This window comes from Camelus dromedarius, chromosome 30, assembly GCF_036321535.1.
Source record: "Camelus dromedarius isolate mCamDro1 chromosome 30, mCamDro1.pat, whole genome shotgun sequence".
Classification (NCBI taxonomy): domain Eukaryota; kingdom Metazoa; phylum Chordata; class Mammalia; order Artiodactyla; family Camelidae; genus Camelus; species Camelus dromedarius.
In genome coordinates this window covers 9896111-9912341 of record NC_087465.1, presented here as the reverse complement: position 1 = coordinate 9912341, position 16231 = coordinate 9896111, and the positions used below count along the sequence as shown (strand labels likewise).

General features: G+C 36.5%; 1 protein-coding gene across 12 annotated transcripts in view; it reads right to left on the bottom strand.

The window, feature by feature from the left end:
* The window catches only part of CSPP1 (centrosome and spindle pole associated protein 1), an 86039-nt gene extending 71291 nt beyond the window's left edge, over positions 1 to 14748 (bottom strand). For 5 of the 12 annotated variants that reach the window (XM_031441523.2, XM_031441528.2, XM_031441518.2 and 2 more), the window contains exons 1-3: positions 14611 to 14738; positions 6388 to 6496; positions 4415 to 4526 (exon numbers count right to left, since the gene is read on the bottom strand). In XM_031441523.2, the coding sequence (XP_031297383.2) occupies positions 4415 to 4526; positions 6388 to 6486 (211 nt within the window). In that variant the 5' untranslated portion in view covers positions 6487 to 6496; positions 14611 to 14738. Of the gene's footprint in view, positions 1 to 4414; positions 4527 to 6387; positions 6497 to 14610 lie in introns of all 12 variants that reach the window. The other 7 variants (XM_031441519.2, XM_031441520.2, XM_031441524.2 and 4 more) reach the window with 3 other exon arrangements.
* Between the last annotated feature and the right edge of the window lie 1483 nt (positions 14749 to 16231).

The window sequence follows — 16231 nt, the reverse complement described above, 5'->3', positions numbered from 1 at the left end:
CCTAAAACAATTTTAATGTCTGTTTTTAAATCTGTGAAAATAATGTGATTTTTTTTAATATATATCTTGTCATAACATGTTTTAAAAAAAATTATCAGGGCCATGCATGGCTTATAGCTGAAATTTCCAAAAACTTTTAAAGTTAAGCTACCAATTCTGATGTCATATAAGTGAATATTAATTTTTATTGTGATAAAATATACAAATATTAAATTTCCTATTTTAACCATTTTTAAGCATACAATTCACTGGCATTAAGGACATTCAAAATGTTGTGCAACCACCGCCACTATCCATTTCCAGAGTTTTGGCATCATCCCAAACAGAAACTATGTAAAATAATCTTAATTTTTTAAGAAAAACTTCCATTTTGGGTAAGGTTTCCTTACTCAAGACTCCACAAATCAAATCACATTTTCGGGTGATGACAACAGTGATGGCTGCACAACTTGTAAATATACTGAAAACCACTGAGTTGTACAATTTAAATGGGTAAATTTTATGGTATGTAAATTATATCTCAATAAAACTGTTAAAATCAAAGTATATACTTTTTGAATATTTTAATAGTAAAATACTATGTCAAGAAGCACAGAGGTAAGTATTTCGACTTCTGAAGCCCCTCTTCCTTTTTTTAGTCCTACTGTGCAATACTACAGTATAAAAAATTATTTCTAAACAAAATAAAGTTTCCTTAGAGAGTCAGCTACAAGAAATATAGATGAAACAACTGACTATAGGTAATAAACCAATAAGGATATCACCATTTTTTGAGCCTTATTCCTCACAATGTACCTAAATGATGGGAACTTATGAAAGTGCCATATCACTGCTTTATTACATCACTAAAATATTTCAGAAAGTATAAATATAAATGGGTGGTTACTGATTTTTATGTAATAATAAATTCCCCTTTCCACCATGAACACCTGAATTCTCCTGATAACACTTCTGGCCTACTTAACCCCTAATGACAGAGAGTACAACAGAGGGTTCCTCAGGGACACCTCTCACTCATGCTCCCAACTCTCCTTCAAAAGAATCTAAAGCATTCTATATGCTTGGGACTTTAAATCATCCTAGAAAGGCATTCTTTCCTCACAAAGGAAGTTAAAAATCTTATTTTTAAAGATGCAGAATTTAAGCCTATGGAGAAAAATAGTGTTGATTCTCACACACAGAATGGAATATCACATATGAAATTAAACTATAAAATCAATGAAGGCAAGGTCCATGCTTTATTCAATTTTATAATGCCTGGCACAAAACTGATAGCCAAAAAATGTCCACTGAATAAATGTGTAAATGAGCATATGAATGAATGCCTGAGTAAGAGGAAGGATCGGGAGAAAACACTATTCTTAGTATTTCATTTCTGCTTTTAGCGGTCTGATTGCATAGAAAGAGCAGGCATAATAACTAGTAACCAGAGTTATGTATCTCTAGCTACACAGAGTCACAATGGATGCTCTATTGTGTCAAGGAGGAAAAGAAAACAATGCTACAAGTCTGATGCCTCCCAATATGCTCAGCTATCCCGCTCAGGGAACAAGTTATTTACAGCTTCTTGAAAAGCCATGTGTGGCTTTTACTGCTGATTTTCAACTCTGCTTGGTGGGTTTATGTGGAAGAAAAGAAACGAAAATCTGGTTTATTTTCATTTATAATTACTGTTCATATGAAGTTCAATTTTATTTATCAAGAGTTATCTGCTTTTAACTAGAGATTCAAATAGTATTTGTAATAACTGTCTTAAAAGACAAATAAGAATACATAATGCCTTCAGAAGTACTTAACCCTTTATTAAGGTTTAATCAACAGAAAATACTAACTTTTTAATTATTTTTGTCATCTGGTACCAATATTGTATGGTATTAGAGATAGGTCATAGAAATAAAATTAAGAACTGTATGGAACTATTTAAATATTCTGTTCACTTTAAACTATGCATTAACAATGGCATCCTAACTAAAAATGAGCTGAGAAACATGGTGAGACTTACTTTTTCAGAGCAGCTGTCTTCTGATGGTTCTAGTGGCAAGTAAAACATTAGTGTCATCTTAGGGTCATTTGAAGTGATGTCACTTCACCAAGTACAACATCAGTGACTCTAAGACAGTTAACATTATGCTTCAGAACTACATCAATTGGAAGTATTTGGTTTCTACAGTGACTGTGGGTTAAATATTTTAAACTATAGTGTATCATTTTTTAAAAATGTATCTTCTAGCATAGTACTCATAATAAATATTTTACAAAACAAATTACCATGGAACACTTAGTTTCTCCTTTTCATTATTATATTACCAGGAGGGAGTATTATGTAAAAATAATCAAAGGACAAATTATAGGAAATAATCATAAGCCTTTCCATAAGCAGGTGACTTGTCAAGAGATGTGGCTACTTTAACTGAGAACATTGTTCAAATTTTAGCTATGAAGATATTATTACAAAGGACTCATTTGACTTGTACAAACTGAACAAAAGAGGTAAAATGTCTAATTTAGTTTGTAGTAAGAGAAAACTAAGACTAAAAGGATGGACAATTAAAAGCACAATTAAAAATTAATAAACAAATCAACTTCCTTTTGTCTATTTTCCAAAATCTTTAAATTAACTCACTTTTTAGCTTAGTCTAAACTCCTGAGCAACTCTGCAATGTGAAATTCTTCTGTTGCTTCCTTTCTGATATTTTTAAATTAAAACAATATAATTTTCCTTTCTTAAAATTCTTTTCCAAATTTCCATAAGCATATTGTATTTTAAATGAATTTTTCAAAATGGTACCAAATAATTTCTAGTAACAAGAATAAAATCTCTTTACCTTACTTTGTTAATCTGTAATCTTTGCTTGCAGATTTCCAAAATATGACTTCAGAGCATGAAAGCTAAAATAAATCTAGTGCATTCTAGAGCCTGGAATGCTGAAACGCTGACCAAATGGCATTTTGATATGAGTGAGAGATATTGCCTGGAAATGGTGAGTGGATAAAAACACCTAGGGACTGCAAATGTTATAGACAGATTCCGGGAGTACCAAAAGTTTAGAAGTGAGGGAGCTAAAAAGGCTTCTTGTTTTCTGTAGGACAATTTTACCCTTTTATTACTTTTACCATAAAAATTTAGAGCCAGAAGATAATCTAGCTTCTTTATGTTACAGATAAAGAAACTGAATGCTTGGCATTGGTAGTTCAGTGGTAGAATTCTCACCTGACAGATAAAGAAATTGAGGGCCTTAGAGATTAAGGGCACTTAACCAAAATATAATGTTTAAATTCACTAAAGCTGTATATTACACAGCAATTTGTAACAGAATCAGAACAAGTGTTATTTATATACCTGATACTGAAAGTATGGCATTCACTTTGAGCTGGGTTTTTTTCTTTCTTTCTTTTTTCTTATTTTTTAATTTTTTTTATTTAAGTACCATCAGTTACAATGTGTCAATTTCTGGTGTACAGCACAATGTTCCAGTCATGCACACACACACACACACACACATATATTCAGAACTTTTTCTTTCTTATATTGTGTTTTATCAATGTTGTAGGAAGATTATTCTGGATTAATTAGTGAAACAGTATTTATTTTTATCTATTTTTTGGAAGTGTACAAAATTGAAATGCTCTTTCCCTGAAAAATGGGTAAACTTTGCCTCTGAAATTGTTACTGTTTTTATAGTAAAGACAGAGAGCCCACTAACTATTCAGTCTCTTGGCCAACATCCCATTGCATTTCCAATGGAATACCAACCCAAAGTAGCTAACAATTTAGAAGTAAACCCACAGCCATGAAAAACAGTCCACATGAGAACAATGTTTTAACCAAATGAACTCATCATATTTGACTTCCTAATGTGAAAAAGTTTGATGTCATCAATAATTCACGATATACCTTTTAAATATTCACATATTTTCTTTTAAAAAAAGTATACCTACCAATAAACCAAAATGAGGTAAAAAGTTTTCAAATATTTTCATACCAAACCATAATCAAAGAATCAATACAGCTAAGTACTAACTTCTTTATAATTCCAGTACAGTCATCAATAATTAAAATGGTCTTTTACTATATAGCACTCTGCATCCTTTAAGCACATTTCTTTGATAAATCAAGTCTAGCATTTTTATTCAACAATTAACACACTTTCTCACACACACACAAATTCCACTCAAAATTTTCAACTTTGATATATACTTACTGCTATGATTTCCACAAATCATAACCAAGGCAATAACAGCTAAAATGGGTGCAAGGTTCTCAGTATACATTATATTTCATATGTAGACCATACTGTCACATCTAAGATTCCAGAAAGGAATTACTAGGATTCCAAAATTATCTTTTTTTCTGACAAGACAAAGCTTTTTCACGACAGTGTGCTAAGAATATCTTAAAATCAGTTTAGCATACCTAATGACATACCTAAGGAACCCCTGGTCTGTTGACTGTTTGGTGGTATGTTTTCCTTAGCCATGGAGATTAGTATTTTACTGTTTTCAGAAAGCTTCTCTGATGGCTTTCCCTGAAAGAGACATAATATTTACCAAAGCAGAGGGGGGAAAAAACCCTACAAAATGTACAATTAACCTCAGCACTTGTATTAAACTTGATGAAATTACACAGTGCTCCATAGAAGAATAAGTGTAAGGCTTGAGGAGTCAACCAAAGGTATTTAACACTGCAGTGTTCTATCATTTAGCTCATTTCTTTGTCAACAGATAGTCACTGAGTTCCTACCAGGCACTGTCCCAGACACTGGAAACATGAGTGAAAAAAATACACAAAAATCTCTGCCATCATATAACTTATAAACTACAATGGAGACAAACAATAAATATAATGTGTAATTAGGTTACATAATATGTAGATTATGTAATGTGTAGTGATAGAAAAAAGTAGAACAGTGTAAGGAAGCCAAGAAATGATGGGGGAGGGATTGCAAGATCTCACTGAGTGGGTGATACTTGAACTAAGATTATTATCTATCTACTATTTAATATTAGAAATTACAATAAAGCTGTATTTAAAGCTATTTAATAACTTTCACCGAACACTGTCAGTCAGTCCTAACCACTGGAGAATGGTTAAGAGCATAAACTGTAGAGTTGACACATGAAGGTTCCAACCTGGAATCCAAGACTGTCTGTACCTGGACAAATTACTTAACCCCTGTAAGCTTCATTTTCTGGATCTGTATAACAACAACAACAAAAATTTGGCCTACTTAATAGGGATATTATGATTAAATGAGATAATACATGTAAAGTCATTGGCACAACTCCTTTTACATGGCAGATATTATGGAAGGAAGGCAAACTAGAGTGATGGTTAAGAGAATAAGCACTAGATTCAGGTTGTCAGGGATCAAAGCCTAGTTCTACTGACTCTATCACCTAGGTCTCATTACTTTACTTCACCATGTCTCAGTTTACTCATTTGAAAAATGACAATAGTAACAGTACTTATCTCACAGATTCATGCAAAGTATCAATGCAATCTCATCCACAGTTAGCATACAATAAATGTTAGCTATATAAGTAAAATTCCTTTATAATTAGGATGTCCATATTACTTATCATTTCAATCAGAACACCTTGTCCAGGACAAATGCTAAACCAGATGAGACACTGGGACAAGCAAAGCAGAACTGTCTTGGGCAAACCAATATATACGGTTACTCTAATTAGGATGGACCATATGGGACAGATTAATCTACATCCTGTATCTTATTACATACAATGAACCCATGAGACAAAGTGCCACATCTGCCTAGATCAGTGCTATATTCTCAGACCCTAGCACAGTACCCAGCACAGTCTCAGTAAGTATTTGCTAAATGAATGAATGACTCTTCAATTAAAATTAGGAAAGCTTTAAAAAAGCTTTTTTAGACACTGCTTTCAGAAACATTTTAATAAATTTATATTCTGGAAAGTAAATACACAAAACAAAGGAAGCTATTGTAACAAATTCACTTTTGCAGATTTCAAAAATGTTTAAGATATTGATTCATTTAAAAATTGAACCTTTTCACACAGAATATGAGAACTTGCTTTTATATCTATTCTGTTTATATTCTGAAAGTTCCTTGTACTAGAACTAGTCTCCTAATTATTTTAGGAAGCACATAAATTATTAATTAAAACTCTAGTAAGAGAGAGGAGAAACTGCGAGATACAAAACACCACAAAAGAAAAACTGCATCCAAAATTACTGAATCTTGTCCACAGGCAGACTCACAGAGTTAGAATGACAGCACAGCTAACCTAAAGTAGGAAACAAAAGATTTCTCACTCATAGAAGAGAATGTTTTGCATTTAAAGAGGGCTAATCTTCAGAGACAATTTTAGTAAAACATGTTAGAAGAAAGTGATTAACTTTACCTTCATTTCCATGTAAGGTGGATCACTTTCCAATTCCGCTTTGTCTTCAGCCAATTTGGCTTTTCGTTCTTCAATAAATTCATCCAAATTATCAGCCATTTTGCAGATACTAAAAAAAAATTTTTAAATAAGATTTTTAAAACCCTTCAATGAGTGCAGCCGTATCAGAGTATCTTTAGGCTAATTATTAACATGCAGGCTCATTCTACACTTAGTATTCAATCACTATTATCAAACTGAGAACTTAAACGAGTAAAATTTCTCTACCTGCTTTTAATCCCAACTCCCCCCCAAAACCTACAACATATCTTAAAATATCTGAAAAGAAATAAAAAAGAAAATGAGCAACCACCACCATCCACACATACACACCAAAAAAACCCCTTAAACCTTAAAGTCAAAGCACTTTAAAGTTTTTTTTTTTTAACTATTTGGACAAAATTTGGAAATAACAAGTTACAACATGAATAGTACAAGAACACCTGTATACTCTTCATCTATTCCCTACTGTTATGATTTTGCACCACTTGCTTTGCTTTCATGCACACAAGTTTGTTCTCTTTACACAATCTTTTCTAAAGTTATTCAGAGGGTGAAATACATATAACATAGCCCTTTACTCTTAAACATTCCATTGTGTATTTAGAATTAGATTTATTTACTTACATAATCTCAATATAATTACCAGGTTCAGTAACACTGACTTTTTAATCTACGTCCATGTTTCATTGTTATCACCTGACCTACTAGTGTCCTCTATAGCATATTTTTCTCTCTCCAGTTCAGGATGCAGTCTAGCTTAGGTACAGCATTTCAACGTTGTCTCTTTAGCCTTCTTCAATTTGGAATATTTCTACAACCTTACTTTGTCTTTTGTAATACTGAGTTTTTTTTTTTTTTAACATAGCCCACCCATCACCTACTCTTTTTAATAGATTAGTCCTCATGTGGAGTTTGCCTGATGTTTCTTCATGACTAAATTCAGATTATGCATTCTCAGGAGAACTATTACATAGGTGACGATGTGTTCTAAAGGTGTCAATACTTGCACACACGTCCACCTGCTCTTTACTACTGATGTTATTTTCTATCATGTGGTGGTCAAGACTGATTTCTGCACTACTGTTTCCTTATAACTAATAAGTAGTCTATAAAAAGATATTTTTAGATCATGCAAACACCCTGCTCCTGATCAAAATTTCCAAGATGAAGTATCAATTGGTGATTCTCAATTGATCCAATCTTTGATTTTAGATGCCTGCAAAATGCTAATTTTCCAATTCCACAACTCCCTGCATATACATTTATCATTCTATTCTAAGAGCCTGCTTTTGCTTATTTTTACTTTTCGGCTTATTATCAGTATGAACTCATGAATTTTAAATTTTTTTCAGTAAGTCCTGAGATTGTTTTTAAAATGTTGTTGATTTTTTGAGGAATAACTTATACACCATAAAATTCACCCATTTTGGTGACCAGTTCCATAAATTTTAGTAAATTTACACAGTTGTGCAATTATCACAATTACACTTTATAATGCTTCCATCACCCAAAAAACTCTCTCATGCCCCTTTGTATTCAATCCTCACTCACTCCCACCTCTCACTCAGGCAACCATAGATCTGTTTTCTGTGTCTATCATTTTGCCTAATCTGGAAATTTCATATAAATGGATCATACGATATGTGTCTTTCATGTCTGGCTTCTTTCACTTAACATAACATTTCTGAGATTCATCCTTATAGTTACATCTATCAGTAAGTAGTTGTAAAATTAGTTGGTTTTTTTTAAATTGCCAAATAGTACTCAATTATATGGAACTACCATATTTTGTTTATCTAGTCACACACTGCTAGACATCTGGGTTGTTTCCGTTGTTTGGCTTATTTAAGAATGCTGCTGCTGTGAATATTTGTGTAGATTCAGTGTGTTTTCAGTTCTCTGTGATAATACCTAGGGGTAGAATTGCTGACTCATCTGTAACTATGTTTAACATTTTAAGGAACTGCCAAACTCTTTCATTCCAACCAGCTGTGTATGAGGATTGCAATTTCTATATATCTTCACCAATACTTGGTATTTTTGGTCTTTTTGATAGTCAGGGTGTGTAGAAGAATCTCATTGTGGTTTTTAATTTGCACTTCTCTACTGACTATGTTGTTGAGCATCTTTTAATGTCCTTATTTGCCATTCATATATCCATATATATAACCATTGGCACACTGTCTTCAAATTTTCTGTCCATTTTTAAAATTAAATTGTTTTCTTCTTGAGTTGTAAAAAACTTTTATACATGCTGGATACCTGTCCTTCACTGAACATGTTTTGTACATATTTTCTCACAGTCTGTGGTTTGCTTTTAAATTTCCCTAATAATGTCTTTTTTCAATAATTTATTTTTTAGAGCAGTTTTAGGTTCACAGCAAAACTGAGCCTAAGGTACAGGTTTCCCATAAATCCCTTGCCCTGACCCATGCATGGTCTTCTCCATTATCAACACCCTCTACCCTCCTGGTCCACTTATTACAATTAATGAACCTACACTGACACATTATCACCTTAAGTCCATAGTTTATATCAAGGCTCACTCTTGGTGTTGTACATTCTGCGGGTTTGGACATATGTATAACAATATGTATCCACTTTTAAAGTATCATATAGAGCAGTTTCATTGCCCTAATAGTACTGTGTGTTCCACCTATTCATTCCTCCCTCCCCTCTAACCTCTGGCAATCACTTATCTTTCTACTGTCTCCATAGTTTTGCCCTTTCCAGAATGTAGTATGGTTATAATCATACAATATGTAGCCTATTCAGACTGGCTTCTTTCACTTACTAATATGTACTACTAAGGTTTCTCATTGTCTTTTCATGGCTTGATAGCTCATTTCTTTTTAGCACTAAATAATACTCCATTGTCTGGATGTACCACAATTTATCCAATCTTTTGCCCTACTGAAGGTTAACTTGGTAGTTTTCGGGTTTTGGCAATTATAAGTGGAGTTGCTATAAACGTGTGGTGATGTCTTCTTAAAAGCAAAAGTTTTTAATTTTTATGAAGTCCAATTCAACCATTTTTCATCAATTTTTAATCAATTATGCTTTTTGTGTCACACGTAATGTTTTGCCTAGCCTAAAATCACAAATATTTTCTTCTGTTTTCTTTTAGAAATTTTATCATTTTCTCTATTACACCTATTATTTCTTATATCTTATATCTATGATCCATTTTGAGTTAATTTTTGCAAACAATGTAAGGGTCATCAAGTTTATAAATTATTTATAGATGGATACAAAATTATTCCAGCACCATTTCTTGAAAAGACTATCCTTTTCCTCATCGAAGTTAATTTTTGTAATACATTTTTCAAAAACCCATAAAACTTAATGACAATTTCAACATCTGGCAAGAAAGGAGCCAGTGATGACCACAGTTTTAAGTCCTGGAAACTAAACGTGAATGGAATCCTAGACAGAAATAAGTCAGAAGAAGGTGGCTGGATTGGAAAGGTTTGGTTTAGCTATGTTAAGTTGGAGCTAGTAAGATACGATAACAGAAATTTCCAGCAGATTCAAGACTCAGTAGTCAAGAGGACCAGATGAGAAATGTTTATTTTAAAATAAACAATTTTAAAGATAATAATTGAAGCTGTGGTAAATGAGCTCAGACAGGGAAAAAAGATGACCCAGAACTAAAATAATGGACAATGTTCACTTGAGGGGGTGACAGAAGAATAGAAGCTAGGAAAAAAAAAAAAACACAAAGAAGGAATAATTAAAAGAGAATATAAAGAAAACCCAGTCAACATATTTTGTAGAGGAAAAGAAAAATATGAGAAAAAAAGTGGTAAGCAATATGAAATACAAGAGAGCTAAAGAAAAAAAACCATCCACTGACTTGAATGTTTGGGGGACAATGATAATTTGTAAAAACATAGAAAAGCAAGCTTTACCTAAAAGAAATATGTTGAAACTTGTATCAGTTGAGTAGTACATAACATGAATTTCATTCCATTATTTACTTCCAAAAAGAACACTGATTTTAAAATACGGCCCTAGCAAAACATACTGAAAACCAACAAAAGTTAACTTATTTTAGCCACTTTTAAAGTCCAATTTGTCACAAGAGATTTTTTCCTAGTAAAAATTCAAAACAGTTCAATAGTAAACAGTAGTTTTCAAGTTAAAAAAAAATCAGTTCTTAAAATCTGCTAATTTCCCTTTTTGTCTGAAAGGAATAGAAGATAATGATGGGATAATACATATGTTATAATATAATTTGCTATAGGATTTTATAAAGAATTTAAGCAGAAATGTCATTAATTTAAAAAAAAAAAAGTAACAAACCTCTTTCACTCTGAGCTACCTAAGATCTGTTAACATTAGTTTAACATGTTCACTTATTTTAATTAGGCTTTGAAAGCTCTCACTCGAATTTACAGATACTTGAATTTCCCTTTGCTATAATAATTTAACATAAATTATAAACTCTAGAATTGATTTTATACAACAGCAATCACAGAAATTAAACATTTTAAAACAATGGTAGTGAGCATAAAATACGTCATAGCTAAAACATAAGATTTATCAGATGTAAGTATATGTTTAATTCTAATTCTGTCCTACTATCTAACCTGATTAGAATATAGTATGTTTAATACTAAATCAAAGAGTCAGAGATACTAATAAGCATTCTCCTGGCAATGCCCTCCAGACAAAGTACACCAGGAACACTGCTATAGTTAAACTAGTTGGGTTTATTACTCATTGCATGGAGAGATACATTCTCAGTGCCCACCCACCAAGGGGTACCCTGGAATATCTTATTAAGAAGGTGTCAGAAAAAGAATTACAGGATTTGAGATGATTTGGGGGAGGGTTTAAGGAAGCAGAGCCTTGCCCAGGATTAGATACTGTCAGGAAGTGAGGGTAATTCTGTGATTGGACATCTTAGTGAGTCTTATCCACAGAGAGGCTAAAGAGGCAACTAGTGAAGAGGCAGCAGTCATAATCAGCTGGGAGAGACGTCTGGCATTTTGTGGCCGGGACAACATGTTTCATCTGTGTTTGGACATGACTGTGGAGTGGTATTGTTTTTCTCTTGATCCACCATGAACACAGAGCTGCTTTGTCTGATGTTGATATTCTATGGAATTAAACAATTCAACAGAAGAACACCAAGCCCAAGCAGTATTGTCAGGCCAGTTCCTAGCAACACCAGGGCCCTGGTGATAGTAAAGGCCAGCTTCCTGCTGTCACAGCCATTTTTCTCCCTCTCAGTCCTAAAAGCATGTGACAACTTATATAAAACATATTTCAACAACAAAATTATTCAAGAATTACTTAATGAATCACAGAGACTGAATTAATGGATATAGCCTAAGTACAAAATAGAATAAGAATATTTACAATTTAAAGAGTAAGTTACAAGAAAGATCAGCTTAAATCAACCTAAATGGGATTCTTCAGTCTTCCTTCGCTCTACAATGTAACACCAGTCACACTTTTTCCTAGGTATTATTACCAGGTTTTTCACTCCCAGTTGCTGTGTACATAGCATGTAGATGATAGTTTTCAGAAAATCAATTTAACTGAAAGACATGGATTTGAAACCCAATTCCATCACTAATTGACTCTATGTGACTGACCTCAGTATGTTCCTTAACCTCTCTATCTCTGTTTCCTCACCTGTAAAATGGAAATATCTACTTCCCAGCTGCTATGAAGAAAAATACGAAATGATACACACAAATGTACGGCACAGCTGACACTTAAAAATCAATAAATCAGAGCTATTTTATTAGTCCTCATTGTTTTTTCATAGTCTTTGTATACATCACTACTCAGTTTTTTTGTTTTTTTTAAAGCTTCCAAAGTACACTGCATTCAAATTACCAATAACTGATACTTGTTTATCATAATCCAAAGCAACATTTTTAAATCTTAAACTTAGGTCCTCTATGTTTATCACGTAGATAGAAATATAAACAGACCCAAATATACTTATTCTGCAAACCTTAAGCGAATCTAAAAAAGAGAGGCTCCAAAAAGAACTGAGTATGCCCAATACCTTCCCCCAATTTCATCAATCACAAAGAGAAGGGAAAATGTGGCTCCCATCCTTTTCCCTCTTCAGTGAAGTGAAAATTTTCTCCCTCTATGGAAGCATGAGGAATGGAAAACAACTCCCTTCCCAAAGGACACTGTTCTAGATGCTAGGGAGATGAAAAGTTTAAAATACAATCCTTGGCCTCAAGATTATGCCCCCTGCCACAGTGGCTCAGTCTAGCCAGAATGGGGGTTAGGTAATTGATGTGAGGGGCCCACCCATAAAGGATCCAGTGGCTGTATCAAGAAAACAATTTGATTATGTCTGGAGCTTAGAATAGAGCAGGAGGAAAAAGGGTTAGCAGTTTTAAAAATGATCCTTAAAGGTAAAGAAGAGGCTGTTAGGGAAAAAAGACCCTAGCGTAGGAGAACAGGACTGAGGACAGACTAGCAGAGAGTGATTACATACGGGTGTGAGATGCTGAGGGAAGCCTGTGAAAAAGCCTTAGAAGAAAGAGGGTGGGATGACATGAACCAGGAAAATGTTCCTCATTTCCCATTGCTCTGGAAACCTTTCCACCAAATAAAAGGTGCTCAGTCTTTTTCTCTTGGTAGATGACATCCACATGAGCAACTTCCAAAAGCACATCCAAATTTTGACAAATGCCTCTAAACGTTGCTAAGAAGCAAATATTACTGGGGGTAGAAAGGAGGCTGGGGGTCACAACACAGAGAGTACAAATATATAAAGGCACTAAGTCTGTTAGCAGCTGTTCATAATACATCATTAATGATGACGAAGGACAGTAGCATAAATTAGATAACCTTTTGGTTATGCAAAATTTCCAAAGTGTTTATTCAAACACTTGTCTCCCACTCGGGAAAGCAATCAGAACTTAAGTCGAATGATGTTAAAAGATAATCTGCTCAAAGTTTGTAATAGTTAAATCACATGTCTAAAAACTTCATTTGAGAAATACTGTACTGAAAGCATCCTGTTTCAATTTATCCTATCTAAAACCACTTGCACCCTACCAGAAGATCATCTGTACTGCAGCGGACCCCAAATTTCATCCCTGGGGAGCATTTCAGCATATACTTAACAGGCAAAAAGTCAGTGTACGCCTACTAAGAAGAAATACGCAGAAAAGCAAGCAGCATCTCACTGGTTACCATAGGATTCCTTTTTGCTTGTCAATATGAAAAGCCATCCTTTCATATAAAGTTGAACCTCTCTACATGTATGACTTTCTACAAACTCGTATTGGTTAATCTTAGGCTTGTGCATTTCCCGAGGCGTCTGGAAACTAGGTAGTGGCTTACTTTAGAAATTAGCCTCCCCGAAAATCCAAGCTATACTTCTCAATCCTATAATCTCGAGAATCAGCCTCTCTCAAAAGATAAGTCCCATTGCTAACATTTACTGAAAACTGTATCCAAATCCCAGATAACAATTCTAAAATCAAGGCAATTAGAAAGAAGAGGCTCAAGCTCAAGGAGCCAAAGGGAAACAGGACAACAGCAGCACCGAACTCACAGCGCTGGGGTAATCAAATACATTTTACTTGGCAAAGCAAAACACTGAGAACAACGTTGAGCGCACATGCACTCAAAAAACGTTAACCATTAACCAGCTCCGAGGAAAAGGTGCTTCGGCTGGCTTAGCCGAGGAGCAGAGAGCGGCCGATGGGGAGGGCAGGGACGAGAGCGGAGGCACAGCTGGTCTCCGGGCGCTGCGGGCGGCGGCGCCGTTAGGAAGCGTCAACGCGTCGTCAGGCAACCGGGTCTCAACAGCACCCGCGGCGGCGGCGGGACCTGCGGCCCGGAGTCCAGACCGCGTAACCAAGGCATCGCCGCCAGGCTGGCCCCGCAACGGCGAGACCCTCACCCACTGAGAGACCCCGCACCACCCCCCGTCCCTGCTGCCGCTAGACCGCAAGCCCGTAACTGGGGCACCGCCCTTAGACGGGCGGCCGCGAGACCTCAGTTGGCAGGGGACCCCTGCCCCCGACGCCGGGAACCCCGGCACCTCGGCCAGCCTGGCCGCCGCGAGACCTCCGCCCTCAGGGAGCCCCTGCCCTCGCCCCGGGGCCGCGAACCCAGCTCTGGGACGCCCCCCAGCCACGGCCACACCCCGCCAGGCCCGCTCCCCACACGCCGCCGGCGGACGCTTACTCAGGAAAACGGCCTCGCGTCGGGGGAGACGCACTAAGCTCTAGCCAGGCTCTTCGCGGCCCGAAGAGGTGGCAGCCGTCGCCTGGCGCGGGAACAGTGTGACGGTCCGCCCGGCCCGGGCTCCGCCTTTCAAGTCCTCTGCCCGCCCTTCGCCAACGGCCCAGCGCGGCCCCGCCCCCTCTACGGCCGCGGGGCAAGGCCTTGCGGCCTGCGGCGCCCCCTGCCGCCCCGGAGGCCGCACGGAAGCCAGGCGGTTCGCAGGGCTTGTAAGTACCTGGGCTGGGTACACGGCCACCTGGTTCCCCTGCTCCGCCTGGGAGCTATTAAACCGTAGGAGCCACTTCCCAGGATAAATTAACTCCGTCGCCTCCAAGCTCTCAAAGCTCTAGCCGGCCTGGGTCAGAGCCTGGGGGGAAAAAAAGGCGGGGGACGGGGGTTGGCAGTGATAGAAAAACTGTTGGCACACCTCTTCGGGGCATTAATGCTCTCCCAGAAGCCTGGTCTACGTTTTGTCCTAGGCTTCTATTACTAATCAACAGATTCGGTTCACCCCAATACTTAGCGGCCATGTGCTACCACTAGAAAAGAGATCTCTAGCTTCCCAGGACAGTGGAACTAAGAGTTCTTCATCTTAAGTTACTTTGTAAGAGGGTTTGAAAGACAGATTTTCTTCAAATGGAAGTTAAAGTCAAAACCACAGGCGGAGGTGTGGATTCCATAGCCCTAACGTTTTTGTTTTAGCTATATGTCACCTTTCTAAAAGTGGAGGATACATCTCAGAGTGGAGTGTCTTGCATTCTGAGGCTTACAGTGAAAAGAAAAACTTTCAAGTAAACAAATACATTATTCCAATGCAATGTAACAGTTACAGAAGCACCGGCAGACATTTAAAGACACCGTGGAAACAAGATTACTGGAGAGAGGAGGAAGTTAAGAAAGAGTGCATGGTAGAGATCTCTGAGCTGTGTTTTTAAATATTAATATAAGCTTACAGTCAGAAAAGTTAAGGGAGAGCATTTTAGGCAATGCTGACTACTCATGCAAAGTTTCAGGGTAACTAAAGAAAGATGAGGCTGGAGAGGGGAGCTGTGATGCTTTTTTTTTCCCTTTGTCCCAGCAAAAACATTATTGAATAGTTATGGTAGGTATTAGGGGTAAAACAATACAGAACTGGTCCCTGTTTTGGAATTTAAAATCTAGTGTGGAGTTGGGGAGGAGACGGAAGAATACCCAAACACGCAAATAAAAGAAATAATTAAACACTATATTAACTCTTGGAAGAAAACAAATAGTCTCCTTGAGATTAATTCGGCTTCGGGATAGGTGATTTCACAGAGCACTGCAGAAGATTAAACTGTAAACCATTATAAGAACTAGATACTGGACATTTTCAGGACACTCACAGCTCATCTAGACATTAATTTTTAGAAACACCCAAAAGGCATGACCGTAGCCATCCACGAGTTTCCACACCCTCCTCTGAAAGCTAGAGAACACCCCTCTAGAGCAGCTTAGTGCCAAACCCCCACGAGACCGTAAGATTTTACGCATGTGCAGTGATTCTTCTGGACATAAACTAGGATGCCATGTTACTAGTCTCTCAAAACCAGCATCCAGAACT